Source organism: Anser anser, assembly GCF_964211835.1.
Source record: "Anser anser genome assembly, chromosome: 2".
Lineage (NCBI taxonomy): Eukaryota > Metazoa > Chordata > Aves > Anseriformes > Anatidae > Anser > Anser anser.
The window spans coordinates 99414658-99436101 of record NC_139721.1 but is presented as its reverse complement, the minus strand read 5'-3'; the positions used below and the strand labels follow the sequence as shown (position 1 = coordinate 99436101).

Sequence of the window (21444 nt, the reverse complement as noted above, 5' to 3'; positions counted from 1 at the left end):
GTTCACTAACTATCCGTGCTTGTAAGAGAGGATAGGTTTTGACCTGGTGGCTTAGTCGTAACATTTTTTTAAACTGCTTTTCCACAGGTTATCGTGATGAAATCATGTTTCATTTTACGTTTCCTCTTGCATGCATTTCTATATATATATATTTTTAAACTGGATTTGTCTGACATTCTGTTAAAATCACCAATCCAAAATTAGGTCATAAATGGGAAGGACAAAGAATGATTTTCTTTAGAGGTAGAGCACTTAATTATGTTCATTATGATACACATTAGTAAATAATTACAATTAAATACATACTTACATTGTCTTTGAATACCCTCTTTAGAGTGTGTAAATCATGTTAAATATGTAATATAAATAGCCTTGAAAGAATTTCTGAGAGCAAACAGATTCTTAGCAATATGGTGAAGTCATACACATTCAAATATTACCTTTTCTATGTAAAATTGAACAGGTTTTTTAGTGAGGAAAGGATTTTCAGAGGAGAATAAGGGAGATCCAGATACCCAGTTAAAGATCGGTTGTAGCTGTCAGTAATTGCCTCAGTGATACTTTGAACATTCAGCTCCTCGAGGGTTTGATTTCAGAGTATGTGTTAAATAACAGAGTAAGATGGGCTTTTGACCTTTACTTGCATTAGTTCATGTTAGAATGTTCTTAGTTTGTTACAAGTAGTCTGGTCTTCCCTCAGCATTTTATCAAATACTTCATGCAGTTACAAATTCTGGGCTTTAAAAAAAGGGCTTTAAACTAGGAAAGAAGGGGGATGGGGCTGAAATTAGGCTTGTTGGAGCTGTGCCAGGGGGAACAATGGCAAAGCTGGGGAAGAAGGCCATGGCCCAACTGAAGTGCATCTACACTAATGCACGCAGCATGGGTAACAAACAAGAGGAGCTGGAAGCCATCGTGCAGCGGGAAGGCTATGACTTGGTTGCCATCACGGAAACGTGGTGGAACCACTCTCATGACTGGAGTGCTGCAATGTCTGGCTATAGGCTCTTCAGAAGGGACAGGCAGCACAGAAGGGGTGGTGGTGTGGGTCTCCATATTAGAGAGTGTTTTGATGTTGTTGAACTTGAGGCTGGGAATGATAAGGTTGAGTTCCTATGGGTTAGGATCAGAGGGAAGGCCAACAAGGCAAGCATCCTGGTGGGGGTCTGTTATAGACCACCAAACCAGGATGAGGAGACTGATGAGGAGTTCTACAGGCAGCTGGCAGAAGCCGCGAAATCGTCAGCGCTTGTTCTCGCGGGGGACTTCAACTTCCCAGACATATCCTGGAAGCGTAACACAGCCCAGAGAAAGCAGTCTAGGAGGTTTCTGGAGAGTGTGGAAGATAGCTTCCTGATGCAGCTGGTGAGAGAGCCTACCAGGGGAGGTGCCCCGCTAGACCTTCTGTTCACAAACAGTGACGGACTGGTGGGAGATGTGGTGGTCGAGAGCTGTCTTGGGCAGAGTGACCACGAAATGGTTCAGTTCTCTATTCTTGGCGAAGTCAGGAGGGGGACCAGTAAAACCTTGGAAGTCTTGGACTTCCGGAGGGCTGACTTTGAGCTGTTCAGGACACTGGTTGGCAAAGTCCCTTGGGAGGAGGTTCTGAAGGGCAAAGGAGCCCAGGAAGGCTGGGCACTCCTCAAGAAGGAAATCTTAATGGCTCAGGAGCGGTCTGTCCCCACGTGCCCAAAGACGAGCCGACGCGGAACTAGACCGGCCTGGCTGAGCAGAGAGTTGTGGCTCGAACTTAGGAGAAAAAGGAGGGTTTATAATCTTTGGAAAAGAGGGTGGGCTACTCAAGAGGACTATAAGGATGTTGCGAGGCTGTGCAGGGACAAAATTAGAAAGGCCAAAGCTCATCTGGAGCTCAATCTGGCTACTGCCGTTACAAACATTTACGTTACAAACAAAAAACGTTTTTACAAATACATCAATGCAAAAAGGAGGACTAAGGAGAATCTCCATCCTTTACTGGATGCGGGGGGAGACTTAGTTACAGAAGATGAGGAAAAGGCTGAGGTGCTCAATGCTTTCTTTGCCTCTGTCTTTAGCAGCAAGACCACTTGTTCTCTGGATACCTGGTACCCTGAGCTGGTGGAAGGGGATGGGGAGCAGGATGCGGCCCTCGCTATCCATGAGGAAATGGTTGGCGACCTGCTACAGCACTTAGATGTATGCAAGTCGATGGGGCCGGATAGGATCCATCTGAGGGTACTGAGCGAACTGGCGGAGGAGCTGGCCAAGCCGCTTTCCATCATTTATTGGCAGTCCTGGCTATCAGGGGAGGTCCCAGTCGACTGGCGGCTAGCAAACGTGACGCCCATCTACAAGAAGGGCCGGAGGGTAGACCCGTGGAACTATAGGCCTGTTAGCTTGACCTCAGTGCCAGGGAAGCTCATGGAGCAGATTATCTTGAGTGTCCTCACGCGGCACTTGCAGGGCAACCAGGCGATCAGGCCCAGTCAGCATGGGTTTATGAAAGGTAGGTCCTGCTTGACGAACCTGATCTCCTTCTATGACCAAGTGACGCGCTTGGTGGATGAGGGGAAGGCTGTGGATGTGATCTACCTTGACTTCAGTAAGGCTTTTGACACCGTTTCCCACAACATTCTCCTCAAGAAACTGGCTGATCGTGGCTTGGACTGGTGTATGCTTCATTGGGTTAAAAACTGGCTGGATGGCCGGGCCCAAAGAGTCATGGTGAATGGAGTTAAATCCAGTTGGAGGCCGGTTATTAGTGGAGTCCCCCAGGGCTCAATGCTGGGGCCGGTCCTCTTTAATATCTTTATCGATGATCTGGATGAGGGGATCGGTTGCACCCTCAGTAAGTTTGCAGATGACACCAAGTTAGGTGCGTGTGTCGATCTGCTCGAGGGAAGGAAGGCTCTGCAGGAGGATCTGGATAGGCTGGACCGATGGGCTGAGGTCAACTGTATGAAGTTCAACAAGGCCAAGTGCTGGGTCCTGCATCTGGGGCGCAACAACCCCAAGCAGCGCTACAGGCTGGGAGATGAGTGGTTGGAGAGCTGCCTGGCAGAGGAGGACCTGGGAATACTGGTTGATAGGCAGCTGAATATGAGCCAGCAGTGTGCTCAGGTGGGCAAGAAGGCCAACAGCATCCTGGCTTGCATAAGAAGCAGTGTGGCCAGCAGGTCTAGGGAGGTGATTGTCCCCCTGTACTCGGCTCTGGTGAGGCCGCACCTCGAGTACTGTGTTCAGTTTTGGGCCCCTCGCTACAAGAAGGACATGGATGTGCTCGAGCGAGTCCAGAGAAGGGCAACGAAGCTGGTGAGGGGTCTGGAGAACAAGTCTTACGAGGAGCGGCTGAGGGAGCAGGGGTTGTTTAGCCTGGAGAAGAGGAGGCTCAGGGGAAACCTCATCGCTCTCTATAGGTACTTTAAAGGAGGCTGTAGTGAGGTGGGGGTTGGTCTATTCTCCCAAGTGCCTGGTGACAGGACGAGGGGGAATGGGCTAAAGTTGTGCCAGGGGAGGTTTAGGTTGGACGTTAGGAAGAACTTCTTTACTGAAAGCGTTGTTAGGCATTGGAATGGACTGCCCAGGGAGGTGGTTGAGTCGACATCCCTGGAGGTCTTTAAAAGACGTTTAGATGTAGCCCTTAGTGATATGGTTTAGTGTAGGACTTGTTAGTGTTAGGACAGAGGTTGGACTAGATGATCTTGGAGGTCTCTTCCAACCTAGACGATTCTGTGATTCTGTGATTCTGTGAAATAAAATGATGTCAAAATGGTAGAGAGATGTAAAATAATTGTTTTTCCAAAAGCACTAAACCAAAAGGTGAAATTATAGTTTTGCTGTTGCATGTAGTTACTTCAGAGGATGATAAAATGAGAAGATAATTGGGTTTAAAATGCTGGAGCACAATTCAGGATTTATTTTCTGAATTTGGTTGTTTATAAATAATTCATTATCAATAAGTGACTAAAAGTAGTACTGCAGAGATTTTGTTTGATAAAATTATGGATATGAGTAATATCAATTGGAAAGACTGCTTCTGAAATTGAGATAGAAGTTTTATATGGTACTATAAACATAAATAATTAAAACTGTAAATATTGTCAGTAATCAGACCTTGTCCAAGGCTTAGCTTTTTCTTCAAGTAGAACTCAGAAGTTCAATATGTAATTCTAAGCCAGTTGTTTGACTGATCAATTTGGTATTATATAACTGGAAACATGCAAATCATTTTAATTTCTTTAAGAAATGTTGTGAGCAATTTGTTTAGTAAGAGAAGACCTACAGAAAGCATATTCCACTATTATTACCCAGAATCCAATAAAAGATTTTTTTCAAATTATTACCATATGTGAGTAGGAGTTGCTTTGTACTATAAAGTTATTTTAGATACCAGAATAATTTGTTTCATACTTCGAGTTCCTTACTATTAAAGTGTCCCCTTGGATTTGCTATTACTTTGACTATTGTGTGATATATATTTAAAAAAATAAAAGCGGGGGGGGGGGGGGTTACAATAAAAGAAATTTAACAAGTAATTGAAATTCCAGATTGTGTGTAGAATGTGCCAAATGAAGTAATGGCATTTGCAGGGATATTGCATGACTGCAGTAGCTGTGGGGAAACTACTATAAAAATGTTAAATACGCTCCCCCTCCCCCTTCCTGTCTTTAACCACTGTTAGAAAAGCTTGAGAAATAAGGCAGTCTTGACTGGCTGACAAATGCTTCAACAGAGAAATTAATGTGTTATAAATCATATGTTACAACTTGATAGCCATATTTCTCTTATTGTTTCTGTTAATGTACAGATTCACGGACAGCATTAACAAGGGATGATCACTAAAAAAAAAAACCACCACAAAACAAAACCTTTTTTAAAAAAACATTTGTATAAGTTTCATATTGAAAAGTCTTTTTTAGGACCCAGCAAAACACTACCTGAAGCAAAGGAAAAGTGTCATTTCTTATGCTGCTTTCTTAAACCAATGCTTTTGTCTCTGAAATAGTGAAAAATTAAAGAATGTCATGGCTGAAAGGAAAGTTGGTCAAAATGAGTTTATTTTATGGTGGAGTTTTTGAATGTTCATTCTGTAATATAAGATTTTTGCTGACATAAACTTCAAGCCATTAAAAAACCCTTAATTTTTACAGGGAAATCACCTCACTGATTTGATTTGATTTCATTTTATAGACTAATTTATCTGCAGATGACTGTCAATTTTAAAGATACATAGGAAGGGCTGTATTTACAAACGATTTTTGAATCTATTATACTTTAGTAGTATATCATCAAAGATTTATTGCTAACAGTGTAGCTAGATTTTTTCATGTCCTTTGATTCACATTCAGGCATCTTCATGGAGCTTTCCTTTTTAGCTTAATGGATGCATAGCCTCAGGAAAGAAATTTTAAAATTGTGTTGTGTTCAGGTGTCATTTTTTTTTTTTTTACTTATGGAACAAGCTCATATGGAACTGTTCTGGTAGTTATTATAATAATTTAGACATTATTTATTGTAACTAAATAGCAAATAGCGAGACTGTATTTGGAAGCATGTAAGATTCAACTTCCCTTTATCTGCCTCAACAATATCCCTTACTAAGGACTTTTCTGCACCCATGGCGAATATGGCACAGTTCTTTGCAAACGCTTGGCAGTCATTAAGCGAAGTCTTATGCATTAAGTGTTACTTGCATACCTTATAAAGACTGAGTTATGGCCCAAGTGTTGGCAATAGTCTCTGTCCTTGCATGGTTGAAGGCAATGTTGAAGGCATTGGTGTCCATCCGTGCCGGTCAATCTTTAAGCACTGCCTCCTAAAAGCACAAGATCAGGCAATACCAAAATATCAAAAGTCAGGCAGGTGGGGCAGAAGGCCAGCCTGGCTGACCAGGAATCTTCTACTGGAGCTTAGGCGAAAAAAGAAAGTGTATGGCTGCTGGAAGGAGGGTCAGGCGATGAGGAAGGAATACAGGGATGCTGTTCGTGTTTGTAGGGAGAAAATTTGTGTGGCCAAAGCCCAACTAGAGTTGAAGTTGGTCATGTCTGTGGGAGACAATAAAAAAGGTTTTTTTAGATATGTGAACAGAAAAAGGAGAACCAAAGAAAACATAGGTCCACTACTAGATGGGGAGGGTCTCCTCACAGACAATGACATAGGCAAAGCAGAGACGTTTAATGCCTTCTTCGCCTCTGTCTTCAACACTGATGATGGGCTTTGCGACCCAGGGTACCCTGAGCTGGAGGACCATGACGGTGGGAATGACAAACTCCCAACCGACCCTGAACGTGTGCGGGATTTACTGCTCCACCTGGATCCATACAAGTCCATGAGTCCGGATGGGATTCATCCCAGGGTGCTTAAAGAGCTGGCTGACGTCATCATGGGACCTCTCTCAATTATTTTTCAATGATCTTGGGAATCTGGAGAGGTCCCAGTGGACTGGAAGCTGGCAAATGTTGTGCCAATTTTCAAGAAGGGTAAGAAAGAAGACCCTAGCAATTACAGGCCTGTCAGTCTCACGTCAGCACCTGGTAAAATTATGGAGAGGATGATCCTCGAAGTTACTGAAGCGCACCTGGGGGACAATGCAGTCATTGGTCCCAGCCAGCATGGGTTCATGAGGGGTAGGTCCTGCCTAACAAATTTGATTTCCTTTTATGATAGGATCACCCATCTAGTCGATCAAGGTCGACCAGCTGATGTGATCTTTTTGGACTTCAGCAAAGCTTTTGACACGGTTTCCCATAGGATCCTACTGGACAAAATGTCCAGCATACAGCTAAACAAAAATATTATGCGATGGGTGAGCAATTGGCTGACGGGCAGGGCTCAAAGGGTTGTGGTAAATGGGGCCACATCTGGCTGGCGGATGGTCACTACTGGGGTCCCTCAAGGCTCCATTTTAGGGCCAGTCCTCTTCAATGTTTTTATAAATGATTTGGATGTAGGACTAGAAGGTGTTTTGAGCAAATTTGCCGACGACATCAAACTTGGAGGAGTTGTGGACTCGGATGAGGGTGGAAGGGCCTTGCAGAGAGATCTGGACAGATTGGAGAGCTGGGCGAACACCAACCACATGAAGTTTAACAAAAGCAAGTGCCGGGTCCTGCACCTGGGACGGGGCAACCCTGTCTGTACGTACAGACTGGGCGACGAGACGCTGGAGAGCAGCCCCACAGAGAGAGATCTGGGGGTTGTGGTTGACAGCAAGTTGAATATGAGCCAGCAGTGTGCCCTGGCAGCCAGGAGGGCCAACCATATCCTGGGATGCATCAAGCACGGCATTGCTAGTCGGTCAAGGGAAGTGATTGTCCCGCTCTACTCTGCGCTGGTGTGGCCTCACCTCGAGTACTGTGTGCAGTTCTGGGCACCACAGTACAAAAAGGACATTAAACTGTTGGAGAGCCTCCAGAGGAGGGCGACGAAGATGGTTGACGAAGGGCCTAGAGGGTAAGACGTATGAGGAGAGGCTGAGGTCACTTGGCTTGTTCAGCCTGGAGAAGAGGAGGCTGAGGGGAGACCTCATCGCAGTCTACAGCTTTCTCGCGAGGGGGAGTGGAGAGGCAGGGGACCTATTCTCCATTATCACCAGTGACAGGACCCGCGGGAATGGTGTTAAGCTGAGGCAGGGGAAGTTTAGGCTGGACAGCAGGAAGAGGTTCTTCACCGAAAGGGTGGTCGCACACTGGAACAGGCTCCCCAGTGAAGTATTCACTGCACCAAGCCTGTCTGAATTTAAGAAGCGATTGGACTGTGCACTTAGTCACATGGTCTAAACTTTTGGGCAGACCTGTGCGGTGCCAGGATTTGGACTTGATGATCCTTATGGGTCCCTTCCAACTTGGGGTATTCTATGATTCTATGATTCTGTGGTTGTTCCCATGCAGGTCTCTGAGTTAGCCCAATGTGTTTGTTACATGTGCTATCCCAGGATTCTGAAAATGTATTCCAGGTATATGTTGTACAGAGCTTTTTGCACATAAGAAAACTTGGATGAACAGAGCCCTACCTGGTCAGTCCTGCATGTATATCCAGCAACAGACCCAGTCCTGAGCAAAGCAACCAACTTTAGAGTGCAACGAAAATTCAAGTGGCCAGGGAGACCAACGCTTGTATTCAGTTCATCTTCATCTCACTCTGAGACAGAGAATTTTCAATTTTTCAGAAATAATTTATGCAAGCCCCAAAGCTTGCATGTCAGAAATAGGCCATTACATTTGCAGGATGGCTGCTAACATAGGTACCGGATAGGTAAATTGAAAGTCAGTTAAGTCTCCTTTGTTTTCTTAAAGTATTTGTTGGAGTTGACTTTGCATCCTCAACCTTATGGTGCTCACAAAGACGAGCTCTTCTTACAGTTTGCTTACTTTTTGTAGTGAATGTTAATATTTAAAAATTAAAAATTGAGGAGGTTGCTGGAAGTACTTCTGTGGCGGTAGGAACAGTACTTCTGAAAGACAAGACTGTTTAAGAGGAACTTATATGATAGAGAAGGGGAATGGTGTGTTTCCAGTCTGTACTATGTTCCAGAAGGCACTTTAGTTTTGTGTGTTCCATCTGCAGAAAAAGACAAAGGTACTTATTGTGAAAACAAACAAACAACCCCCACCTCTCCCCCCCCCCCCCCCCCCCCCCCCCCCCAAGATTTCCAGAGATACATACATCTCCTGGTTGAACTATTTCATTCACTGAGTAAAAAATACTGTCTGTGGAAAGAGAAAGCTCCAGCTCACCTGTGGCAATTGCTTGTCTGTACAGTTCTTAGCCCAATGGGGTCATCATTTCTGTATGAGATTCAAACTGTACAGAGTTCAGAAGATTTCAGCTACAACAGACTTTTTTTCCAGAATGTTTGATTAGAATACAGAAACCAACACTTGTATACTGGTCTTAGCATTTTGTGTTTTAAAAAAAGTTTCTGAATGTACAATTAAACCATCACTTGACAAAACTTACCAGTGACATCTGTTGACTTCATAATTACTTCACCCTGGAAAATTTTGGAATGAACTTTCCAATCTGTGTGTACTAGAGCTCCATGGTACAGGACATTGTAGGAAACCAGACTGAACACTTTTTTTAATATCCACCTGTTTTTTCAACAAAGATTGAACTAATTGGGCTGCTTCAATGGCATCAATGTATAAAGGTTAAAATATTTTTTATTTCTTTACAAATAATAGCTGAACATTTATATAAGAAACATTTTATATGCATCTAATTAGGGGGATAATGCATTATACCTTCTTATGAAAATTAAGTTCTATAGATCTAGGAATTAAACATACAATTCAATCTATATTTAATTTATACAAGGACAATTGTATTTGACACAGAGGCTGTCTGCTCTAAGACATTCTAAGTATGAAATAAGAGCAAATTATTGGCATGAATATGATTTTTTGTGATTATGAAAATAAATATAAACTTATTTAATTAAGAGTGCTTTAAAAATAAAATGAGAGTTAGGTTTCTCTTAATTTTTGCTGTTACCATCCATGCTCGTCTTTACTGTTTAGTTCTTCTTCTATTTTTGAATAGCCTTCAAGTTAAGCAAAATGTGGCAGTAGTCTCAGCAGTCCCATAATTTGTTATATACCTTCCTAGGTATTTTATATGCGTGGTACATGATCAGATAAACAAAATATGAGTGGGATTTTGGAGGTTTAAGTTTATCAAAGTACTGCTCCCTGCAGAGAAAATAGACTGGAGCATAGCTAGTAAAACACTTGTTTGTATTGATCCAGAGTAATGTAAGGGAATCTTCTGGATCCATGTGGACTCCTTTCAGACAGGCACCTCAGGGAAGAGCCAGCTAGGGCTTGAAGCCAGCACAGTTGTTGTAGCAGCAGACAAAAAATGGGTACGGGCTACTGATGCCATCAAAGCCTCTTCACTGAGAACCTTTTCCATTGATTATGAACCTTTTCTATTGATTAGTGATGTGTTCTAATGCATCCTTTCCCTTCCCTTGCTTGGTTTTCCATTTAGCTAGTTCCTCTTCCTGCATACCAACCTGAATATCCATACTTAAAAAAAAAAAAAAGGTAACAATTGGTGGAAAAAAATGGCTACATCAACAGTACTGTCTACTTAGCTTGTTTGTTCTGGTCCTTTCCTTTGCTTGTCTTATTTAAACAGATTCTGAAATATTTGGATGATATTTAAGTAATCTTCTAGCACAGAGTGGTCCTTAGGTGCGATTGGAATAAACAGGAGTAATATGAATAAATGCATCTGAATTGAAGAATATTGTAGTTTTCTCTTGGTCAAATAATCTCTTAAAAACAGGAAGTTCTATTATATTTGTAGGTGGACCAGTAGAAACATAAAATAAATGTTATAATCACTCCTATGACTATTTACAATTTCTAAAACTTTTTTTTTTTTTTTTTAATATGCAGGAATCTGAAAGGTGTTATAGTTACTCTGAGTGAAAATGGACATCTGCAGTGTTCCTACCTTGGAACTGATCCTTCATTCTTCCAGGCTCCTAGAGTTGATTCTAAGGAAGTAAACTATGAAGAATTCAATGCTGAAATGAAAGAGCTTCAGAAAATCATCAGGGAAGCTATGAAGACACAAGGTATATTACTCCCATTTATATAAATGTACTGATGTTTAACCAACTGGGTTTCATTTGTTTGTATATACAGTTTATATTTCTTTTTTCATAATGCTTGTCGGAACTTTCAATATATTTACGCTCGATTGCAGATAATTCTCATTAATGCAAAGACTTTGACGATAAAAATGACATTGCATATACTACCCAAAAGCAAGAAAATTTCAGTAATTTCACAGCAACAGCCTGCTATACCTCTCAGGCTTCAGAGAGAGCAGAAATATTGCCAAATTCTCTGCTTTCTTATCACAAATTTTCTTAAACACCATGTAGTTAATAAAGAATGACTCGTATTAAAAATTCTGTTGCCTCTTTCAAAACCGATTGTATTTGAAAGACATACTAAGAGATATAAAAAGCTAAATAAATTAACATGGTAAACTGGAATTTACCCACAGTGCACACATTGGGCACTGGAACAGGCTTCATGCTCTGGAACAGGCTTCCCAGGGAATTGGTGACAGCACGAAGCCTGTCAGAGTTCAAAAAGTGTTTGGACAACGCTCTCAGACACATGGTTTGTTTTTTAGGTAGTCTTGTGTGGAGCCAGGAGTTGGACTTAATGATCCTTGTGGGTCCTTTCCAACTCAGGATATTCTGTGATTCTTTGATTCTTAAAATTTGCATTGAGTTAAGTATCAGCACATGATTTCTACAAAGATCATGCAAAATTTGTGTTTTCAAAACTGAGTTTTTAAACAGTGGATCTGACTCTCACAGGGAATTGGAAGCATATGATTCTACAGAAAACTGTGGAAAAAATGTATTAGACAAATAGAAAGAACCAATTAAAATCTCTTCCTGCTGATAGTTAGCATGTTCTTAAAATGCATTAAAGAAATATTTGTGGTTTTCTTTGCTGAAAATTCCTAGAAAATGAGAAGAGATTTGTAAACTGCACTCATAAGCTTGATTCTACAATGCAAAGTTTCTTGTTTTTTTTTTTTAATTAAATGTAACTTTGTCAATTATTGTTATAATAGACTAATTTAGGTTGTTTGTTTAATTTAACAAACCCAGTAATTGGTTATTTAAACATATATGCATGTGTGTAAAATTTTGTTGCTTTTACCACAGCCCTTCTTATAAGTATTTGAATGCTTTGTCTGGCTATCATAACCAAAGGAAAGAATAGCACGATGGAAGGAATAAATCCCTTCATGAAGTGAATAAACTTTTGTTTATTTCTCTTAACATATTGTATGGAAGATATTTAGAGTAAGAAGACATAACTGTCCTTTGTAACTTTTCTAGTAAAAATGTGATAGTATAAGATTGATGTATTTTCTGTGAGTATTGATGACCTTTTTACTTTATTCTCTTGTTTTTAATGTTTTTTTGTTTGTTCGTTTGTTTGTTTTCTTCCTCAAGATCTTTCTAATCTGATTTAAGGTATTGCAGTGGTGGTTTCAGATGTGTTTTTTATGAATGTTCTCTTCATTGTGGAGATATGCTCTAATGAAATTTTTGTACTGGTTTAACTGGATGTAAAGCTTGTTGGAAAACTTTTCACTTAGTTATGAAGAATGCCTTTCAGTTTAGGATGTTTTGGCTTTGTTTCATTTTGGCTTTTCTAGATCTTTTAGCTAAGTCTTAAAATAACTGTTAATCACGGCTGGTTGAATACAAAATACCTTTGAGTGCTGGTCACCATTCAGTTACTCTAAACATGATCTTTAAAATGAACCATTGATTTTTCTGTCTTGTGATTTCACATGTATGCAGTAAGAGCTGGTGTTGTTTTGAAAACATATACCCTTACATGGAAATAATTTTTCTTTGTTTCATTTTGACTTCCAAAAATGGAAGGCATTTAGAATTAGGTCATCATATAAAAAACTTAGAGCAGTTATTTCCATAAATAAGTCATGTATTTCTGTTCAGTGCTGACCGTTAAACTGTTGAACTTTGGTTGTTTTATACATTTTGGAGAAGAAGGTTTTATATTACAAACTGAAGAAATATTTTTAAATACATAGCTGCTAAGCTAACTTAACTCTAATGTTACTTGCATCAGTCTGGATGACATAAGCAATTAACCATAGGTGTTTGACTCAATTTAATATCAAGAAAAAAATGGAAGCTTACGTGTGGTGAGGCACACGCACAGTTTGCCAGAGAAGCTGTGGGTGCCCCATACCTGGAAGTGTTCAAGGCCAGGCTGGATGGGGCCTTGGGCAACCTGGTCTAGTAGAAAGTGCCCCTGCCCATGGCAGAGGGATTGGAATTAGATGGTCTTTAAGGTCCCTTCCAACCCAAACCATTCTAGGATCTATGTAAACATTGGTCTGTGTCTATTTCTAACAGAAATATGATAGCACAACAGAAGTTGCATCATACGTTGCTTGAAAAAACATCCTGAAGGAGAATTGGTTAAATAGGGTTAGAAAAGGAAGATATTTTCTTATCCATACATGTGCAAAAGATTGTGTTGAGTCTTGTGCAATTGTCAGAACCAATTGTGTGCAAATTGGTCATGGCATTATGAAACAGGCTTAGGCTTCTTTAGTAGGTGATCTTGGAGGAACATGCTTGGTTTTGCTTTTCATTTTTCCTTAAAGTAAAAATTTTCTTTGAGCACAAGAAAATGAAATCTTAATTTCTCTGGTTATCTTAACAGTTTTTTTCCAATGACTCTCTTATTAGAAAGAGACATAATGTGCTTCTTACTACTTGTAGGTTGTTTTCAGGCTGTATACAATACAATTCTTGCAGCTTTCTGGATGTGCTCATGTGCTCATTTTTCCAATGAAAATGTTATTTTCATCTTTCATTAAGTTTTTTACTGTTTGTTACTTTAGGAACTATGAATTTCCTGTTTTTTGTTTTGTTTTGTTTTGTTTTTTCCCTGACACATTTAGTTTTGAGAGATAGAAGTGCATTGCAGAAAGACACAAATACCACAGAGCTAGACTTCTTTCCTCTCCTTTCTCTGCCTTCAAAATGATTATATAATTTGTTATGGTATTTAAATGCCTTGCTTTTAATCCTTGTGATATTTTTTGCATATGTGAATCTGTATAAGTTTTTATATCATGCATATAAGTGAGTTCATGCCATTCTTTACCTTGTGTGTTAACATTCCTGGAAATAATCAGGTAACATATTGTAACCAAGCCCTATATAACATAAAACACTTTTAAACCTTTAAAAATCTGTTTTAGTTATGCTACAGATGTTATGTTCTACGTTAGGCAGAACATTTCTGTCAAGCTTATTATCAAATTTAGATGGAAGTGCACCAAATGAGACCTGTGCTGTGTATTTTGTGACAGTTGTTTACTATAGGTGTACTATTATATGCACATGTGGAAATAAGTTTAAACAAAACAAAAACTTTCTCATATTTTTCCTGGGACTGGATCATGAATAGTATATGTAAAATCCTGTTATAGAATGCATCTAAATTTTTTTTTTTTTTTCATGCACAAATCAGGTTTAGGCTGTCTATAGAAATCCTACAAAACTCAGAACTTTCTTTGTTCAAAGAGTATATGCATTGTTTTTTTCATTACAGTAATAGGTGTAATTATGTAAAAGTCTGGAAATTGATGCTGTTGGAATTGTATTTAGGAATGTAGATGCACAATTGTTAAAGGAGAGCTGAATGATTTTTCTTGTTTTCTTTCAGATATTTTACCCCAATCTGAAAAACGGAGAGATCTAATTGTCACTGCAGAAGTTTCACCAGACTTGGATGCAGAATCTGTATGTACATGTATAAAAAGAAATAGCAAACCTTTTTGAAAGTCATAGTAGCCCCTTTTTGCAAGCAGTGCCAAATCTTAGGTGCAGTGTTCAGATCTGCCTTGGGTGGACCAAGCCATGTTCAGCTGGGTGCCAGGTTTTATGCAAAGCAACTGACAGTCCAAATTCATTGTCTTTTAGATGTGTGCTGTCCCCATGTATGTCATTTACAACTGTGTACTGTGACCACTTCTTGGTCCTGCTCTTACTTTAGTGCTTTTTGCCTCCATGGCTTTTCATATGGTCCTGGGACTTGAGGGACTTTCAGACAAATACGTGAACAGACTGTCTCATATCTACTGCTACCTGATACGCTGCTCTCTATCATGCAATTGTGCTGTTATTAGCCACTAACTTGCTATTATCGTTATAGCACATGTTTAGAGACCACTTTCTAATGCTTTAGAGTTTTGACAGGCTTTCCTCTGTCTTTAACTGTTCAGATCACTGGGAGAGGGAATTAGAAATAAATTGAAAATTAGTCAATAAGTATACCTATTATTTATGTAGCAATTTAGTTATATAAAATACTGCACAATACTGACTTATTAAAGTTCACTGCTGCCTGTTGGGTGAGTGGATGTAAGTTGTACACTTGTGCTTTTTAGATTTGAAAACAGCAAAGAAATATGAGGTATTTTTGTAGGAGAAATGTACATATCATAGCTCTAATGATTATAAAATTAATAACTTGCAATGCATAAGTAAGCACATGCTATTTTTCTTCTGTTTTGTATGAATAATATTTAAGGCTGCTTGCAGTCATATTTACTGTTCGAGGTAACATTGTCTTGTGCACTTTCTGGCCTATTTCTCAGTTTGTAATATAACATAAGCCTTATCCTCATAACGATAGTTGAAACATCTGAAATAGTCATTTCTATTTGTTTATATTTGTGGGACTGAGTTTCTGCATAGCACCACCTGTCCATCAATTAAAACACGTTTTTGTTAATCATTTTAACTTGAGTAAATAAAACTGCTTAGTATCTTTTTTTCTGAGGACCTTTTCAATTCTTGGCTAAGCAAAAGTAAGTGAAGAAACTTTCTTAGGATCTGGGATAACTTTGTAATAATGAGAATTGTTAAAGCAGTTAATAATTTGGGGGGAAACAGAAGTGTCATCCTGTGGATCTTTTAAAGATAGAATGTACTAATCACTCAATGATGCATTGTAATGAGTAATCTTCGGCAAGGTATCATTCAATATTATCTGGCATAGCGGCCTAGATAGAGTTTTTGCTCTTATTTGCATATGTAACTTATGAAAAACAGTTCAAATTAAAATTTAGGTGATCTTACATTGTCACTTAAAGGTTTTTCATGTGAGGCTTTCAGAAACGTGGTCATTGCAACATAACATCTGTAATTAGTCATATCTAGCCACTGATTTCTACAAAACTAATTTTTCATGACTAACGTTTTAAAAATACACAAAACTGCTTTTAAATACATTTATACATCTATTTGATAACTTTAGAGTCTATTTTTATTACTGCTGCTGCTGATACTAGTTGATGAAGAGACCTTTTTATAATATGGCCTAGCACTTGCCTACAGAAAAGACTAGTTGATGGTAAAAAAAAGGACAGTGACATGATCTTGGCTAACTGTAACAATCTGCTCACATTACTTAAAATTGCTAGACGTGTAGAATGCTCTAATCTTGTATTCATTTGCTCAATCTTCCACTTGTAGATGGTCTTCTTTGGATATAAGTAACTCAATATACCAAATGAATCATGGCCTTGAATCTTTATTGCCCAAGGCCATCCATATATTTTAGTTTCCTGAGAGGTATAATTTCCTAGATGTTCCTTCAGTATCTATCTAGGAAGGAAACGTATAGTAAGACACTTAATGAATTAGGATCAATAAAGCAAATGTGAGAATAATTTTAGGGCTTCTACAGGTTTGCAAATACTACTTCTGCTCATTTGAAAAGATTTAAATTGTGATATGTGGTAGGAGCAAAGAGTATAAAGATATGCTAGAATGGATTAGATAATCAAATGGAAGACCATTATGGTTATTTGACACCACCTCCTAAGTACGGCCTCTGATTCAGGAAGTCCCAGCTGATTTCTGAAAGCTGAATATAGTAGACCAGGGCAAGAATCAGTCTCTTTGCACCCATGTTATTTCTTCAGGATCATCCACTGGTCACTGTCAGAGCCAGTGTACTTGACAAGCCAATCATCTAATCCAGTATGAAAGACCCTATGTTTTTATATTGTGAAAAGATATACAGTAGTTGAATGAAACTTCTACTTCTAGAGAGAGCCTACCAACCTCCTGACTTCTTAGGAACTTTGCATATGTGAACTTTATAGTAGCATGCTGGTATGAAAGAGTGTGGATAGAGCACAGCGGATTGTTTTAAATTTACTCTTATCATGAGAAGGTATACATTCATGTGAGGAATTTAGTATTACAGCAGTAGTGAAGTATTCCTTTAAAATAAACTAGTTCAAACATGTTGAAATACTTCTTAAACTGTTGAGACAACCCTGATGCAAAATGAAATCTGATCATATAACAAGATATTAAAACAAGCTGTAGCCAAGATGAATTTTTCATTAGATGGAATTGCATCTTGAAATAGATATAAGTGGGAATAACAAAATGCCTGCCATAATATTCTTTTGAAGTTCAAAATATATTTCTGATTAGAAGATTGTGTGCAATGACTTTGTAGTACGTGCTAGGATGTGTATATAATACGTTGGCAGATTGGAGGTCACCTTTCCCTACTGAGTAACAGGAGGAGTTTCCAAAATTGAAATAAATATACAGTAGGAAGAAGCATGCCAAGCAAAACAGTTTCAAATATTCATATATACATCAAAGTGTATTAGTTCCTTATATACACAACATTCATGACCTTTTGCTGTCCTTTTTGCAGGCAATTTCAAACAGAGGCTTTACATTTTCAGGAGCTCAGAAATGTATTTTGTGTATTTTAATCTGTCATCAGAATGATAAGTCCTTTACAGTTAATTCCCTATTTACCAAATTGATGGTAGGAGAGTAATATTACATTCATTGTGTTCATTCGTGTGTAATATTGAATTTACTCTGTTTTCATCTTCACAGAAAGCCATTGACAGTGAGGTAAAAGCAGAGGTAGTACCATCAGTAACAGTAAAGGTACTGTGCCTTACTCAAACCATAGCAAACAGTGATGGCAAATTTTAGAAAACCTTTAATATTTTCTGTGTATTTCACTTAGATTATGAAAATGAGTAGAATTTGAAATGCTGTTATATACTTTTGTTTTTCCCTTCATATAACAGGTGTTTATCTTGCATGCCTTCTGTTGAAGTGGTTGGAATCTTATTTCTGTGATGTTTGCCAAGAAACAAACAAAAAAAAATTAGGGTGGAGGGAAGTTGTTCTTGAAGTTTAAGAATATTTTTCCAACACTTTTCAAAGGGAATAAATATTTATTCAAAATTTGAAGGTAGCTGCCTTTTCAGTTGTCAATAAGCAAAAATAAACTTTCTCTTGTAAAAAGAATTTCACAGTTTTTGTTAGTACAAAAAAGCCAGGAAAATCTAATTTGAAAATTGATACAATTGCAGCCCTCCCTGAGGACTGTTACCTCTGGTTCCAAAGAAAGTATAAATGTGCGTGTGCACGTATGTGTGTGCAAGTATAGTTTCTCCTCAGTATTGCATAAAATATATATTTATATATTGAATTTGAGAGGCTTTTGTAGGAGTACAGGTGGAGCAAAATCAGGGCCTTGTTTCTGAGAACCTTGCAAGTTCTGCCTCTGTCCTGAGTGAAGAATTCAGAGCCTGACTGGACTATTAATTGAAATGAATTCCCTTACATTACTGTAACTTAGTTGTATTTAGCTCAGCATCTTTCTCTACACTTTAAAATGATTAAAAAAAAAAAAAGTAAAAAAAAAAAGGCAGGATAAAACCCTGGTCCTGATCAAGTCTGTGACAGTTTTTCTATGAAAACTCAACGTTCAGCTGGACTGCACTGGGCTGTTGAACAGGCTATTTGTGAATGTAAGGGTACCTTAAGTAGTATGAATTTATCAGCTTTTAGTTCACATTGGCACTAATTTATAAGTGACCTATTACAGAGGAAAGTATTATATATACAACTACCAAATTCCATTTATGGAGAGAGGCAATGATTTCAGTATCAGGAACATGAGTAACTCCCATCATTATCTCTCATCTGCTCTTTACTGTAAGGCAAATGAGAAACACTTAAAATATGTATGCATTTATTTAAACATTTGATAAGCTTTTTAATGGGAAGACTTTGCTTTCCCCTCCTGTTTACTTGTTTATGCATTTTATGCGTTTTAATGAAACAAAAATAGTAAATCTAGTTTTCATTCATGCAATTATTTCCGGCTTTTTTTTCCTGTGATAAGTTAATTTAACTGATCTTCATATATGTCTCCATTCAAATCAATAGCACTTGATGGAAAACTCGTCATAGTTAATGGATTCATTTATTTAATATTTGAAAAGTTATAAGTGTTGTTTTTATTTAAGTAAGAAATAATTGCATGTAAGGTTTGCATGGTATGATGCCTGTCAGGCTAATTTGAACTGGAACAATGAATTAGGACAAGTTAAGGACAACTTAAAATTTTATAAAAATCCAAATCAAAATTAAATGTTTTCTTGAGTGATATAACTACAAACAGTTTATATGTATAACTTGCAACTTTTCTGCAAAGTAGGTATTGCTACTAATGAATGTTGTTTGGTCATTGTAATAGAGGTCATTGTACCCACAAAAATCTTCAGGCAATGCATTATGCATTAAAAAATTTCCAACACTTGTGACGCTTTTAATATAATTTTTTTTTTTTTTAATTTTGTACAAACCAGAGGCCTGTCAGAAAGTTTTAATAAAACTAGACTCTCAACAAAAGTTACAGTATAAGGGGATCCCTCTCATTTCAGGCTCAGGCTTACATATAGCAGAAAGTCAAACATAACCAAGCAAGTTCTCTACAACTGCAATTGAGTGCAGAAGATGCTTAAAAACATACTTGACTCACATGGTTTGGAGGACTGGGCTTCAGGCAGGAATGCATGCATACAGGATGTTGGCAGCTCTAAGTGGTTTACAGCCCTTTCAAACCTTAAAAAGACTGTTGAAGATTTGACTTTGTAAAGTAACCTGATAAATTACGCAGTTGGTGCTCCCAGTGGAAGATGTGTAGATGTTGCCTAAATTAGATCTGAAGTGACCAATTTGGGTATAGTAGCTGCTTTAGAAAGATGATAAATAGATAATTGGTTTGCACTGAATTTTTTTTGTGGTTGCAGTCAGCAGATCTGTCAGTGCCCAGCTGGTTGGCTTAAAGATAATGCAAGTGGGTTTACACAGCTGCATTCATTGAATTACATTGGACCTGAAACAGTTCAAAGCTGAGGGCAAAAATGACTTTTTAGAATTGTGTGCCCTTCTTTTGGGACTGGGGCATGGAGCAGATTGTCTCCAAAAGTACTTTGTGAAAAACATTGTTTTGCTTTTGAAGAAATGCTCTGAATAAAGTTTGGCACTGACTTCAAATGTCACTGTCTTGACTATAAATTTTCTGAGGTGTGTATTCTCATATCTGTATGTTTTTACCTGACTTAATTAGCATAATAACTGTAAGTGTATTGATTTCTTCTTCACTGTTTCTTTTATGGAAATTCTGGCTTCAGAGAATGACGCTCTTTACCTGATGTATGTACAGAGCTAGATGTGATCCTTCCTGCTTCTTCACTAGCAATAGTGACTATGGATGACTTGATGCCTGTTTGTAGCTCAGATGCATTGTTGTTAAACCAAAGTAAATGTTGCTCTTAATTCATTTAAAGTAGTCTGACTTCCTAACACTTCAATCATTTTATAACAAGTAGTATTTTCCTAAAATGATTTTACCTATCCATAGTGAACTACTTGGTAGACCAGCAATACAAAACAGATGATAATGGCAGATAGCATCCATGTGCATACAGACCATACAATCATTTAGGTTGGGAAAGACCTCTATGGTCATCAAGTCCAACTATTAACCTAGCACTGCCAAGTCTGCCATTAAACCATGTCCATAAGCACCGTATCTACTTATCTTTTGAACGCCTCCAGGGGTGATGACTCAAGCATTTCCCTGGGCATTCTATTCCAATGCTTCACAACCCTTTCAGTGAACAATTTTTTCCTAATATCCAATGTTAACCTCCCCTGGCACAAGTGGAGGCCATTTACTCTTGTCCTATCACTTGGTGCTTGGGAGAAGAGACCTATCCCTATCACTACAACCTCCTTTGAGGTAGTTATAGAGAGCAATAAGGTCTCCCCTGAGACTCCTTTTCTTTAGGCTAAACAACCCCAGTTCCCTCAGCTGCTCCTCATAAGACTTGTTCCCTAGACCCTTCACCAGCTTTGTTGCCCTTCTCTGGACACTCTCAAGCACCTCGATTTCCGTCTTGTACTGAGGGGCCCAAAACTGAGCACAACTCTTGAGGTGCGGCCTCACCAGAGCTGGGTACAGAGGTACAATCACTTCCCTGGTCCTGCTGGCCACTCTATTTCTGATACAGGCCAGGATGCTGTTGGCTTTCCTTCCCACACTGCTGGCTCATATTCAACTGCCTATCAACCAATGCCCCCAGGTCCCATTCCACTGGGCAGCTTTCCAGCCACTCTTCCCCCAGACTGTAGTGTTGCATGGGGTTGTTGTGCCCCAAGTGTAGGACCATGTTCAGGTGTAGGTCACCACAGTACTTCCTTTTTAGACCTGACTTAAGGACATTCTTTTGATAACCATTGTTTTTGTAGCCTGTTCTTTCTGCAATAGAAGCAGCTGCTCCAGCTTTATAGTTTGGTCAGCTCTTGTAATCTAGAGATTTAGTTGTGCTGGGTATCCTGTATATGGAGTTTTAGAATTTGTTTCTGTAAAAAAATTTAATAGAACTTAATTCTAAAGTTATTCAGAAAACCATGAATTGGTCTTTGCAGTTAGAGGAAATAACTTAGGTTAGCTTTGTTCTCATTAATTAATTTATTTATTTTGCTTTAGTTATCTAAAAAAAGGCAGTATTTTTATTTTTATC

General features: G+C 38.7%; 1 protein-coding gene across 18 annotated transcripts in view; it reads left to right on the top strand.

Annotated features, from left to right (window-relative positions):
* BBS9 (Bardet-Biedl syndrome 9) overlaps positions 1-21444 on the top strand; it is a 289008-nt gene that overhangs the window by 56304 nt on the left and 211260 nt on the right. For 17 of the 18 annotated variants that reach the window (XR_014578910.1, XM_083822113.1, XM_083822100.1 and 14 more), the window contains exons 10-12: positions 10386-10567; positions 14238-14314; positions 17450-17503. Coding sequence is in view for 17 of the 18 variants with exons in the window: in XM_083822113.1 (XP_083678239.1) it covers positions 10386-10567; positions 14238-14314; positions 17450-17503 (313 nt within the window). In the remaining variant the exon portion in view is untranslated. The remainder of the gene's footprint in view (positions 1-10385; positions 10568-14237; positions 14315-17449; positions 17504-21444) is intronic. The other variant, XM_083822115.1, reaches the window with a different exon arrangement.